Source organism: Chaetodon trifascialis, chromosome 22 (assembly GCF_039877785.1).
Source record: "Chaetodon trifascialis isolate fChaTrf1 chromosome 22, fChaTrf1.hap1, whole genome shotgun sequence".
Lineage (NCBI taxonomy): Eukaryota > Metazoa > Chordata > Actinopteri > Chaetodontiformes > Chaetodontidae > Chaetodon > Chaetodon trifascialis.
Window position 1 is genome coordinate 14,282,330 of NC_092077.1, and position 12,654 is coordinate 14,294,983.

Below are 12,654 nucleotides of genomic sequence, written 5' to 3' on the forward strand. Positions count from 1 at the left end.
TTATTAGCAAGTCAAGGAAAAACATCATGTCTAAGACTGGAGTGAAATGAGAACTGACAGTGTGAATATGCCTTTATCATTTGAATTAAAACCTGTGAGATGATCAGTCAAGTCATAGCCACAGCTTCTTACAGCAGTTTGTGGCTGCTTGGAGGTGGTGGTTACATAAAAAAACTGCATTCTGTGTTTTGATAAGGGTTGTTCATGGTGCTGCTGCTGGTTTTCTTTGCTAGCTAGTTATTTCTGTCTGTGAGCTAAAGAGCCGCCTGCCTGTCTGTAATGCGGTTGGCTCAGCTTTGAGTGTTGTCGCTATGGCAGCAATGCAGAGTTGTGATGAGCCCTTGGACTGTGAGGTAGAATAAAGGCAACTGACAGAGAAACACTGACATTTCTCTTAATATCTTAACTAAATGTTGTTTTATATTCATGCCTGGAATTGAGAATTGTATGTCCACTCTCATTTGCTGGCTGGGCTTGTGTCTGATCATTAAATTAGACAAGTGAGCTGTTACCTTCGGTGAGCAGAGGAACTTAATTTCATGCCCTGTCTGCACTCCTTTACGGATGCAAATATAGTAGTTTGCATTGTTACTGCGAGCCATTCTGGACATTGTAATCTTTCACTGCTGTTGCATTAGTTGTTTTGAAAGATGGCTTCAAATGTATCCTGTAGGGCCTACTAATATTGGTTCATTCACCTACCAAAGTACTTTAAAGAAGTAAGAAGCAGCCAGCTATGGCCAAAAGCTGTGGGTAGAATTGTTTTTCTCCACCTTGCCTAAATATGAAATGTCGAAGTGCACATCTAAAAAGCATATGTGCAGTGAGAGAATGCACAAACTGAAAAACATGATTTGTATTTGAGTTTGTAGGGTGATTCCTAACTCCAGGTCAAGCGAGCGAGAGGTCACAGCAGGTATCTCTCAGCCAGATGCTCTACACACACTGACATCATGTTGGCTAACACTGTCACGAGTGAGCTGCCTTCTTGCTTACAGTGCAGCAGACGAACACAAAGACATTGTCATGGTTTGCAGCGCAGCTTACACAGACATGCGTGCACACACACACACACACACACACACACACACACACACACACACACACACACACACACACACACCCGCAGAGACATGCTTGGTTAATCTGCATTAGCTTATGTCGGGAAACATCTTGGAAATTGGCGTCAGTGTTTGCACAGATATGGATTACATGGACATGTGCTGCGTGTGTGTGTTTAGAGACAGTCCAGGTGTATGCATGTTAGCACTGTAGCCTATCTATGAACCTTCCAGGAAATCTCCAGAAAAAAACAAGTGTGTGTGTTTGTGCATGTGTGTGTGTTTCATTTTGTCTAGAGGTCTGCAGGGATTTTCTTGTGCCAGTTGTCATTATTATCTCTGTCTGTCTGAATGTGCACAGTTTGACCCCCCCCAGTCTCCTCACACCACACACACACACACACACACACACACACACACACGCGCGCGCGCACAAGCTGTACTAACTGTGCTGAGATTGACAGATCGGTGGACCAATGGTGTCTGGCTGCAGTAAAACACTGGACACTCCTTCCCCTCCTTTTTGATTCCACTCCTCCCCAGTGTTACTGCTGTGGCACATCTTCAGATGTGAGTTATTTTGAGCTTGGGAGTTAGAGTCAGCTCTTTCTTCTCTCTCTCCTCCTCCTCCCCCCTCTTCCTCTTCTTCCTGCCCCCCCCCCCCCCCCTTTTTTTTTCCTTTGCTCTGTCTTTTCTCTCGTGTGCAGCAGGACAAGCCCAGCGTAAAACACGAGTGGGGAGAGATGTCTATGCTACTCAGTGACTCACTGTTGCACCCACTCACTCAGCTCGGTGTGTTTGGATGTGTTTGGATGTGTTTGTGTGTATCTGCTCTGACGATGCACATGCATCAAGTCTGGACTGTTTGTGTGTGTGTGTGTGTGTGTGTGTGTGTCTTCATGCATTGTAATGTATCTGTGTGCTTATGTGGTTTAAGTAGGGTTAAGGACGGTGCTGATGGAGCACATAGAGAGGTCAACTCACTGTCCTTATATAATGCAACACAATGACTATGGCTCATCCCCACGCTACTCCTCACAGCCCTGCCTACTCGTCTAACCTCTCCACAGTCCACCCCTGTGTGCGTGTGCGTGTGTGTTTACTTTGTAGATGATTTAGTCTCACAATACATCTTTCTCTGTCCTGTCTGCTGCTGCCTTCCATAAACCATCTGTCTATCTCTCTGCCTCTCTCTCTTTTCTTCTGTCTCTATGTCTTATTTTTACTTTCACATTATTATTAGGTTTATTTTTATACAGGAACACTGCACGTTGATTAGCATTTCTCTAAATACGGCAGTTTCAGCACAGGTCTGAGAAGTCTGGCAAAGTATGTTGGCAGATCTTCCACATCTTCATAAACTATGTGAAGTGCATCAGAATGTGCAGAAAAGTCTGGAAGGCTTGTCACAAAATAAATTACTCTGTATTTTTTCATTGTCGCACAGCTGCCGTTGTTTCACATATTGTTATTTTGAACAACCGCTATACAGTAGTATGGCTTTCTTTCTACTGTCTGCATATGATAATGAATTCTATTTCACATCTACAATTGTAGTCAAGACATCAAGGTCTAAAAAAGGTGGTAGAAAATGTGTTGTAATGCTGTTACAGCTAGTCAGCTAATTATCAGCTGTAGTGTAGGACTGAAGGATGCTGCAACTGTAATGAACAAAGATAAAGGAATTGACATCATCCAAATGCTGTCAAACAGAGAACTGACACCATACTAAGTAAAAAAACAATAACATGTGGGACTAAATCACAAACAGACGGGTAAGAAGATGACAGCTAACAAACAAGTAACAAAACAGCAATGTGACAGACATAAATTAGAAGGAGGCTCTGGGATTGTATTAATGGAACTGTGCTTCTCAAGTGTGTGTAATACGGTAAGGTATCTGTGTTGATTTTCAGAGGCTTTTCACACCATGATCCGGCCACTTTGGTGTCACAGTTGGAATAGAATTCTTAAAGTTTGATACTCCTTGTTTCATTCTGTGAAGATTTGAAGCGGTGCAGACAGTCCCATCTGCTCCCTGCACTCTGTTTGCAACCCCTCTTCTCTTTCGCTCCTCTTTGTTTTTGTCTCTCCCCTCCCTCCCCCCGTCCTCACTTCTGTCCCCATCCTCCCAATCTTATGTCTGGCCATGTGTGTGCCCTCAGCACGCCCCTAGCTCAGCATGACATGCTTTGACCTCAAGTTTCGGGGGGGGCGATGACAAGGGAGGAGGGTCGCCCACCTCATGACTCACTTGTGCACATTGGCTGGGTGAGGCAGATTGGTAGCCAGTGTCCCTCCTCACTACAGGATGAATATTTTTGGCCTCATTGCACCGTTTGGCTGACACTGTTGAAAAAGCAAGGACTTGGCTTACTTTTGCTTGTGTTAGTGCAGAGGGAGGAAGTTAGACTAAAGGCTGCATTACAAGATAAATGTGACTGTGCTCTTCAGAGTACTGTCACCTACATCTCTCAAAAGTAACAAAGGTACACACAACCTGAATTTGTTTTGATGCTGGCCCGTTTATAAATGGGGATTTGTGTTTGAGATGGATGCAGTATGTTCAATATTCTCCAATGTCAGCTGTGCAAATGTGCTCTGTGCTGTCTGTATTCAGCAATATTGGGGATTTTTTAGCAGGCAGTGCTGCAGTTAGTCTAACACTGCATCTCTGTGTCTGTCTGCAGGGCCAGTCTGACCGTCTGGTCTAAAAATTAAAAACAGCTCACATGCTTTCGCTCACATTTTTTTGTATGCCGTCCTTATTAAATAGCGCGCAACCAAACACGGCCTGCAACCTGTAACAGCTGTCCCAGCACATTCACCTGCACCAGTCTGGTATCAGTTAATCACAGACTGAATGCAGAATTATTAGATTAGATATATTAGATTTTGTATTGTATTACCATAATCAGCTATATCTTTCATGTTCTTGCTTCAGGAAGTATATGCCTCCTCCCTCTGTTCTCTCTTTCTTTCTCTCTCGCATCATCTCACTCTCTTCACCCCAACCCTCTGTAGCCATTTATGTTTACGCATTCACGAATGAGTAATGCTGTTAGTCGTGCAATAGTAAACGTCGATGACTGTCTGTCTAAGTCTACCAGTGCACCGCTTAATCAAAAAATGATATCCACTTTGTCAGGGACACACGCATGCAGCAGGGTATTTCTCTCCAAATATAGGTTACACACAAACTAACACACTCTCGTCAACCAGTTAATTGCAAAACTATGGCCTGATACTGTACCCCCCCCCCCCCCCCCCCCCGACGCCACAGCCACACATCAGAAAGCCGAGCATGACGTGCTCCTGAGTCATGATTTCACCCTTGAAGTTCCGTAAGCTGCAGATGCCTCCAGCAGTAGCATCCACACATTTGCAGCCCGGCCCCTGCAGCCCTGCGACACTGTACAATCCAGCTAGCGTCATGCCTCTGCAATAGTCAAAGATGATTCCTGAGCTTTAGCCGGTAATTTGGAACGAAGGGAATTTACCCCAAATAGAACAGAACTCCCCCTGAGGATAGCGAGAGCAAACTGTTATTGGGTCACGGTTGAGACATAACAGTGACTCGCTCTTCTTTTCTGTAACCTTCCTGCAACTGCATAATAACAGTTTAAGGATGCTGCGCACAGTTTGTCTTGTCTCAGTAATTTAATGACACTAATGTTGTAGGTTTATCTGTATCTCAGGACTGAAGTTGAAATTGACTTCATAGTCAAATAGGTGGAATTGACTCGGTCTACCTTTTCACATACTCATCAAGGTGGGACAGCCGTGTGTACGTTTTGTTTGCTAGTGTCGTGGAGCGGATCTATTTTCTAACTGCTTGAATTGCACTTAACTGTCAGGGAATGCTTAATGTCCCATTGAACAGCACTGCAACTGGCGTGGACCCCTTTTGTAGTGTGAACACGAAGTGGACGAGGCCCATTGTGAAATATTGGGTAATCAAAAGGCGCCATTGATTCCTCGATTCCGACTAAAAACACAGGCAGTATGTTTTCAGTTGTAACACTTCCTCTCACTCTCTCATTTTCTTGTTTTCTGACTCTTTCACCTTGCCGTGTTCCACTCAGTCTCATTCTGTTCCCCATAGACCCTCTAAAAGATGAAGGAGTAGTACCTTTTGTCCTCCTTGTCTGCTTCTCCATTCCTTGTGCTTAATTGGCTTAGAGTGCTGACATTTACACTCTTCACCCTCAGTGACATGACTCCCTTTCCAGCTTATTAGTTAGAAATGATTTTTCCTTTTTTTCCCAATTGAAGCTATCCTGTTGGTTTGACCCGTGTCTATCACAATCCCAATGGCCTCCAAAATGGAGTGCTTCCATTAATAAGATGTGCGTGAAAGTCCCTCAGGATGCAGACGCACCGTCATTCAGTATCTGGAAATTGTCTTAATATATGACTTTAAGAAAAAATACTCTAAAAGAAGGTTTTCACCCAAGCAATGTGAACTTGCTATAAGCTATCCTCATCCCTAGCAGTGGACCACTAAATCCACAGCTCGGCTGCAAAATGGAGGATTCCTGGCTAGCAATACTCCTAAAAGGCCCCATCATCCCACCGCAACAGACTTGGTAGGGATGAAAGACCCGTACAATAAGCCCCGGCTGACACAAAATGGAGGACAGCAGCTCTTGGCTTGAACGGTGGGGGATTTCCACTGGTCATGTGTGAGATTAACTCACCTCCGAGGTTCCATGCCGTGCTGACTCCGCCAGTGAAAGTGGAGAGAGACGGGAGCGGGGGAGTAAGAGAAGAAAGATGGAAACATATTAAACTCAAAGGTTATTTCATTCCTGCCAAGGTCAAAGGAACTCTGTTGGCGGGTAGATTTGGCAGTTTGCAGAGCTCCTTCACCAGGGCCAACCCGACAGGCCTTCTGTGCCGTCACATTGAGACTTACTAAAAATATTAACAGTATTTTGGAAGGAGAAATGACTGACTCCGAAACAATGCTTGGTAGCAGATTTTTGTGTTTGACACCAGTGGACTTTGTCCCCACAAGATTTGTCCTTTTTTAAAGGAGCCATAAGCACAGGCATGAACGTGCAGACCCGTGCTCGCACCCCCTTTGCCCCGCATGTGTTCCCTTCACATCCGTCTGCCCAGCTGTGTGCCACACCTGGCATCTCCGAACAACTGGAGAGGCATTAAAAATGAATGAGGACCATTGAGGAGAAGAGGAAACGAGGAATTAATCCAGCCCTGTGTGTTCATTTGGAAGAGTGTTACTTCTGTTTGTATGACAGATAATGATGGCGTTCATAGAGGAGCGTGGGAGGGGCAGGGGTGGCGAGCACACTGGTATTGTCATTCATAGCCTTATTCCTCCTGTTAGCGCCTGTCGTTTATTTTCCCACTGCGTCATTGTCATTTGCTGTATTATTTTTTTTTATCCCGCCCCTACAAAAACGGCACCTGTCACTGTGTGTGTGCGCGCGCAATGTGTGTTTCTCTTCACACTGGGAGCAGCACAAAACCTCAGCCTCCTTTGAAAATGCAAATAGGTTCTATTTGTGGCCTGCTCCTGTCAGAGAGTGGGTGAGCGTATTGAGGGAAGTTTTTGTGTGCAGCTGTGTGAGCGTACGTGTGGCTACATCTGTGGATGCACATAGTGTCAGCTCGCCTTTTGTGCATCTGTTTAACGCGGTGTCTTTGCCTTGGCTGTTTGCGTCTGTGTCCTGGGTGACTGTGTGCTTTGATTTTTATTTATTTATTTATTTATTTGGTGCGATCTGTCAGTATTGACAGCAGGTGAGATGTTTGCGTTTGAGGAAGGTGTGTGCATGAAATATTTCACAGCGTGCTCAGAGTCCAGATCCTCCCTGCTGCAGGACTGGAGAGGAGGAATGATAAACAAACGAGACGACTGCGCTAATCAGTGTGTCTGTGTCTGTATGCGTGAGGTGGGGGCTGTTTGTATCCGTGCGTGTTTCTCAGAGGTTTGCATCAGCGGCGGATACGTTAAGCCGCACAGCTTTGAAAGTGCAACGAATAACTTTTCCCTTCCTCCCTCTTTCTCTTTCCTCTTTCTTGACCCTCCTCCCCATCCTCTCCCCTGTCCTCCCTCCGTCTCTATTCAGGAGAAGAACAAGGACAAAGACAAACGTTTTCCGTCCGCTCTACGACATCCCCTACATGTTCGAGGCCCGCGAGTTCCTGAGGAAGAAGCTCATTGGTAAAAAGGTAAGACCCACTGACAGATGTTGAAACCTCCCAATCACTCTGTGCCTCCGTGTGTGTATGCCAGTGATTGAATCAATTTGATTGCTGCTGATTTAATGAATTAAACAATAGCTGTAAACAGGGATTCCCCCCAGTGGCTGCGCATGTGCTCCAACAGGCTTTCCTCCCTCACCGGTACCAGAACACACATTTCTGAAGCCCTAAGCCAGATCTGTATTTCTCTCCCACCCTCTGTGTTTGAATACCAAGTGCTCTCAGTAGATGCCCTGGGGCTTGGTATTGGCCTGAACGCACCCCTTAAACAAGCAGTGTTGATTTCCCCCTCTTGTGTCTATTGATCTACCAGCTTTGTACACCTTGGGGGCTGCTATGATTTACACACATCTGACCCAGCAGAACCCAAACACTGAGCTAAAGAGCACTCGAGACACACACCACCACTTGATCATCTGCCTTTTTGTGTGTTACATTTGAATAGATGAACTATGAATCAGAGTTGAACATGTGAGTCTGAGAGAGAGAGAGAGAGAGAGAGAGAGAGAGAGAGAGAGAGAGAGAGAGAGAGAGAGAGAGAGAGAGAGAGAGAGAGAGAGAGAGAGAGAGAGAGAGAGAGAGAGAGAGAGAGAGAGAGAGAGAGAGAGAGAGAGAGAGAGAGAGAGAGAGAGAGAGAGAGAGAGAAAAACACTTAAACTGACATAAATTAGGTTTAGTGTTTGAAATACTCGAGCTGTTACAAGTGAGAACTGATTTACAACCAGATCCGTCCAGTTTTAAGTGCAGCAAACTTTGCCTTTCATATCAAGTTTTCTGGGCAAACATTAGGTTGTTTTCACACCAGGGTCTCCTCAGTAAATCAGTAAAATGACGCCTACATTGTTGTTTTTGTCCGAACAGTGGCAATTTTGCAGTGGCAGTAACGGCACAGGGAGAGAAGGCGGCTGTTGCTCACAGGCACGCCCAGGGCTGTTGTTCACTGCTGGAGCTGAATGATGGTTTAAGTTTTTCCAGATAGCTAACTCTTAACACTTGTCAGACGCACAATATAATAGGAGCCATGCTGGAAAAGATTGGACTCTTTTTTGCAAAAATCTACATGGGAATGCAGTTGAAAGTGCAGATTGATGGAAAGCTCTGTCAAAATGGTGCATTTGTGCACAATCACATTGAAAAAATGACTTCCCTAGTCAGAAGTTATCTCATAAATTCAGTGCTGTTTTGCAGCTGACTTGCGAGTATTAGATTTGGGAGCTTAGACCTCCACAAATCAATTCTCTGTGTGATTTTTAAAACCTCAGTCAGTGTTTCTGTTGGGTGTAGGCTGAGAATGTACCAAGCAAATGTGCAGAATTCAGGGGTCCACTCCACAGTAAGCAGACAGTGGAAGAACAAATATTCCAATCTCACACACTTTCATAAGCGTACTAAGTCAAAAAACACCCCCCCCCACCCAACATTTGCAGTATAGCCTGATAAACACAAAAACATGCACCCACTCAAAGCCAAAAGCCAATAGAGTTCCTTTTGGCATTCAGTACAGGAGTGAGATTCATATCCTTGTCCCAGCCTCTCACCGCAGTCGTTTTAATCATCCTCATTAATGTTTTTTTAATGACAGAAAATTAAGCTGTAAGCTGGCTTTTGACGAGTGAAGCGAGAATAATGATTCTGCTGTTTATTTGTGGTGTTTGTGTTTGTGGATAATGAGTGTGTATGATGGGAATAGGAGGACTGTAGCTTTGTCAAGGTGTAAAAATACTGTACAAATTATGCCATTAGTATGATGACAAAAGCCTCATATCGAGCTATATAAAGAGTGTAAAGTACCGTTTTGGGCTTCTTTATAGCATTGCATGTTTGCGTTAAAGCATAGTGGCGCGTTTGTGTACATGCACGTAGATTAAGCCATAATACATATACAGTATATGGGCATTTTCAGTTAGTCAGCCAGTCAGAAACAAACATGTATACACACATGCAAAGCTACACCCATCTACTATGGCCATTAGCTGTTTATTCATGCAAGCCTTAATGCCATGCCACCCAAAGTAAGGGAACAATGAGAATGAATAAAATAATTCAGTACATAATCATGCATGCACTGTAATGTACAGAATGTCTGCTGCACACACATGCACATAATCTAAACCAGGGCCACCCAGAATGGACCCCATGAGCCAAAGATGGCTTACCATAAGGTTTGACTCAGCCCACGAGTTGCTCCTAGTGGTACAAATAGAAATCAATTAGAAATATTTAATATAAATCACTTTATTCTGTTTCATTTTTTGTGAGGGGAAAAAAATGCCCTTGAAATGTGTGGAATCCCCAATATTACTTCTTTTTCAGCATCATTCAATTAAGGGAATTTCCACTAACATTTTGCATCATTACAATACGATACACAAATCCCCCCGCCCCCATCAAAACAATATTGCTTACTCTCTCATTAAGCTTTCTACAATGATGAATATGTGTGTATATATGTATACATGTATTAAATATATATGTATGTATATGGGTATTTATTGGCGTGTGTGTGGTAAACAGTGTGTATACGCATACTGTATGTGTATACTAATGCCCCTATATTCCTCTACAATTGATTGGTATTGAAGTTGGGTCTCCCTGGTGTGTGCTTACAGGCTCTTAGAAGTGAGTTAGGTCTAAGTGGAGAGCTCTTGCCCATTTGCCAGCAGCACAGCCTCCTCCTTCCTCAGTCTGCAAAATCAATAACGGAGGAGCTCTGGAACGTCGCTTGCCTCCCGTTCCTTTATTGTTGCTAAGACACAAGGGTAAAGCTTTGAATTAAACCCTCTGTCACCATGTATCATGTTTGTTTTAAATAATTAGAAGCCCTAAAAAAGAAACTGCAGGTTTTTCAAAGGTACAAGCGTCACCCTTCTGCTGCCTTGGCAACAAGAATGAATTAGTTTGCATGAAATGATCACAGGCTCTCTGCGGGTGAATCTTTATTTGCAAGCACAAAACTTAACCCTCCAGGCTTTAATGTTAATCTATACTACCTTGGCCTACTTGAGTTGTCAAGTTGGATGCAGGTAGGTGCACAAGTGTACAGATGCATGTTGCACTTCAACAAGGAGAGGAGTTTAGTCGACCCACTTACTGTCATCCTGTCTCGGAACACTAAGCTCTATAGAGACAGATTTGGAGCAGTAAGCATTAGTAGAAGACTCTAAGACCACTGCTTTCCCTGAAATTCGGCTCCGGAGAGCTCCACTTTTATCTTTTCTCTTCCTTTTCCTTTCCGACAAGAACCCAGACAAAGGTTTTACCTCAACAGTGGGGTAATTGGGCCTTGACCCGGTGGATTTAAAAGGGAATACTCCGCCTGGTCGGGTCTTCCCTGAAAAGAAGCAGGGAGAAGAGAATTTGAATCACCTGCAGAGGCGTGACCACAGATCTATTACCAGATCACAAAAAGGTGTTTCTTCGCATCATCTAGCTGAAGCTGGACTTGACCAAAGCTAATCGTCCTGTCCAGATGCGAGGTTGAGTTATCAGATGGACCTACAGGTATTCCCCTCGTCAACGTTGCATTTCAAACCCCAGAGACTGCCTAAGAGAGCAATACAGTGCCTGAATTCGGAAACAAGCAGATTTTCCCTGACTAAACCTTCGAGGACGTGACTAAGCATTAACGACGAGTCTCAGTGTGCTGAGCAAAAGCTCAAAGCCCTAATGCCACTGCTCCGCTTTAGGAGAATAAAACTACATTAAATGCTTTTTTTCTATTAAACCCCCTATTCCTCATCTCTATAAGGAGAGCATGGTGCTTTTGATCTTTTATAAAGCATATCTAATATCCATATTCAAAAGACTGCCCTTTTCTCTTTTTTTTTCCCAAACGTAGTCTATATTTGATGGCTTTCAGAGGCAGAGAGAAATTGCTGCAATACCTGGTTTGGTCTTTGAAAGAGGACTTCACAGCTGCAAGTGGTGATGAAATCTTGGCTTGTTCACAACATCGACTCCAACAACCACACATCCTTGATCGGTTTTATCTTAACAGGAGTCTTTTGAATGAATTTTTTACGTTGCCACGCGAAATATGAGCTCTAATTAATCACCACTGGGGTGATTAAAGTGAGTTCAGGTGATTGTTTTGACATATGATGACATTTAGAGGATGTATTGCTATCGAGCAACGCGTTCTCCCTTATGCCAGCCACTTATGTCCTTTGTCTGAACTATCCCTTTAAGGTTAGATAAATGTGCTGAGGCATTTTCCCTTTTCTCCTGTCTGTCTGTCTGTCTGTCTGTCTGTCTGTCTGTCTGTCTGTCTGTCTGTCTGTCTGTCTGTCTGTCTGTCTGTCTGTCTCACATATATATCCCCACCCCCATTGAAACGGCAGCGCTTGCATGGTGACATAATCCCAAAAAGCTCGTTTTGGCTAACTTTATAAGTAGTGCTTCTTGTGCGCCTGGGTCTCAGCCTCAGCAGAAAAAAAGTCCAGTGGAAATGTTGCATTAAGCCACTTATCAGGGTTGAGCACATTCGGATAATCCTGCGTGCTCAAAGTGGCTCCTGTTATGCAGCTGCTTGTGTAGTACTGTTAGCGCCAGAGTTTTCCCCTCTTATTTGTGTGCATGCCAGTGCATGCATGCACTGAGAATGCCGTGTGTGCGGCGGTGGCATTTGATGTAGTGTGTATATGCGAGAGTGAGACCCGATTTGGGGGAAGGCTTGAGGTGTGTGCGTTCAAACAGATGCAAAGCGTGCAGACCTCAGCGTCACCAGGTCCCATGGTTTAAAATCCAGATGGGGCTCCCTCCTCTTCCTCCTTTATTTCCCTCCTTTCCTCTCGACGTTGTGCTGTCCCAGCCTGAGGTTTTCTCCTTGCAGCACAGCTCACTTCATTGATAGCCTGCTGCGATTACAGCCTGCTAAAAACACAGCAGCACCTTAAGCACCTCTCTTACACACACACACACACACACACACACACACACACACACACACACACACACACACACACACACACACACACACTCTACCATACCTTTTTACCTTGCTCACCCTCTTGCGCTGATTGTCTTACCTGGCATTCCACCATCTTTCTTGTCTTTCTTTGCCTCTTCAAGGCTTAAAGATGTCCATATATTTTTTTTCGTTCAAAGCCACTCTGATTGGCTAATATCCAGTGCACAGTGTGAGGCTGAACAGGTGAATTAGACGGACTTGGTCCAGCTTTCACCTATTCAGTATGGCACTCTGTAGCCGCGCCAGCTGAGCTGTGATCATGTGCACTTCCACTGAGAGCCCTAACATGTTCAAATAAGCCCCTTGATTACAATGTCTGCACCAATATGCAGTACCACTATTTTTCTATGTTTATTTGCTGGCAAATCGGTGTAAAATATTACGAATAAA

General features: G+C 44.3%; 1 protein-coding gene across 1 annotated transcript in view; it reads left to right on the top strand.

The window, feature by feature from the left end:
* snd1 (staphylococcal nuclease and tudor domain containing 1) overlaps positions 1-12,654 on the top strand; it is a 167,314-nt gene that overhangs the window by 19,971 nt on the left and 134,689 nt on the right. The window contains 2 exon segments of the mRNA XM_070991570.1: positions 7,160-7,186; positions 7,188-7,262. Coding sequence (XP_070847671.1) covers positions 7,160-7,186; positions 7,188-7,262 — 102 coding nt within the window.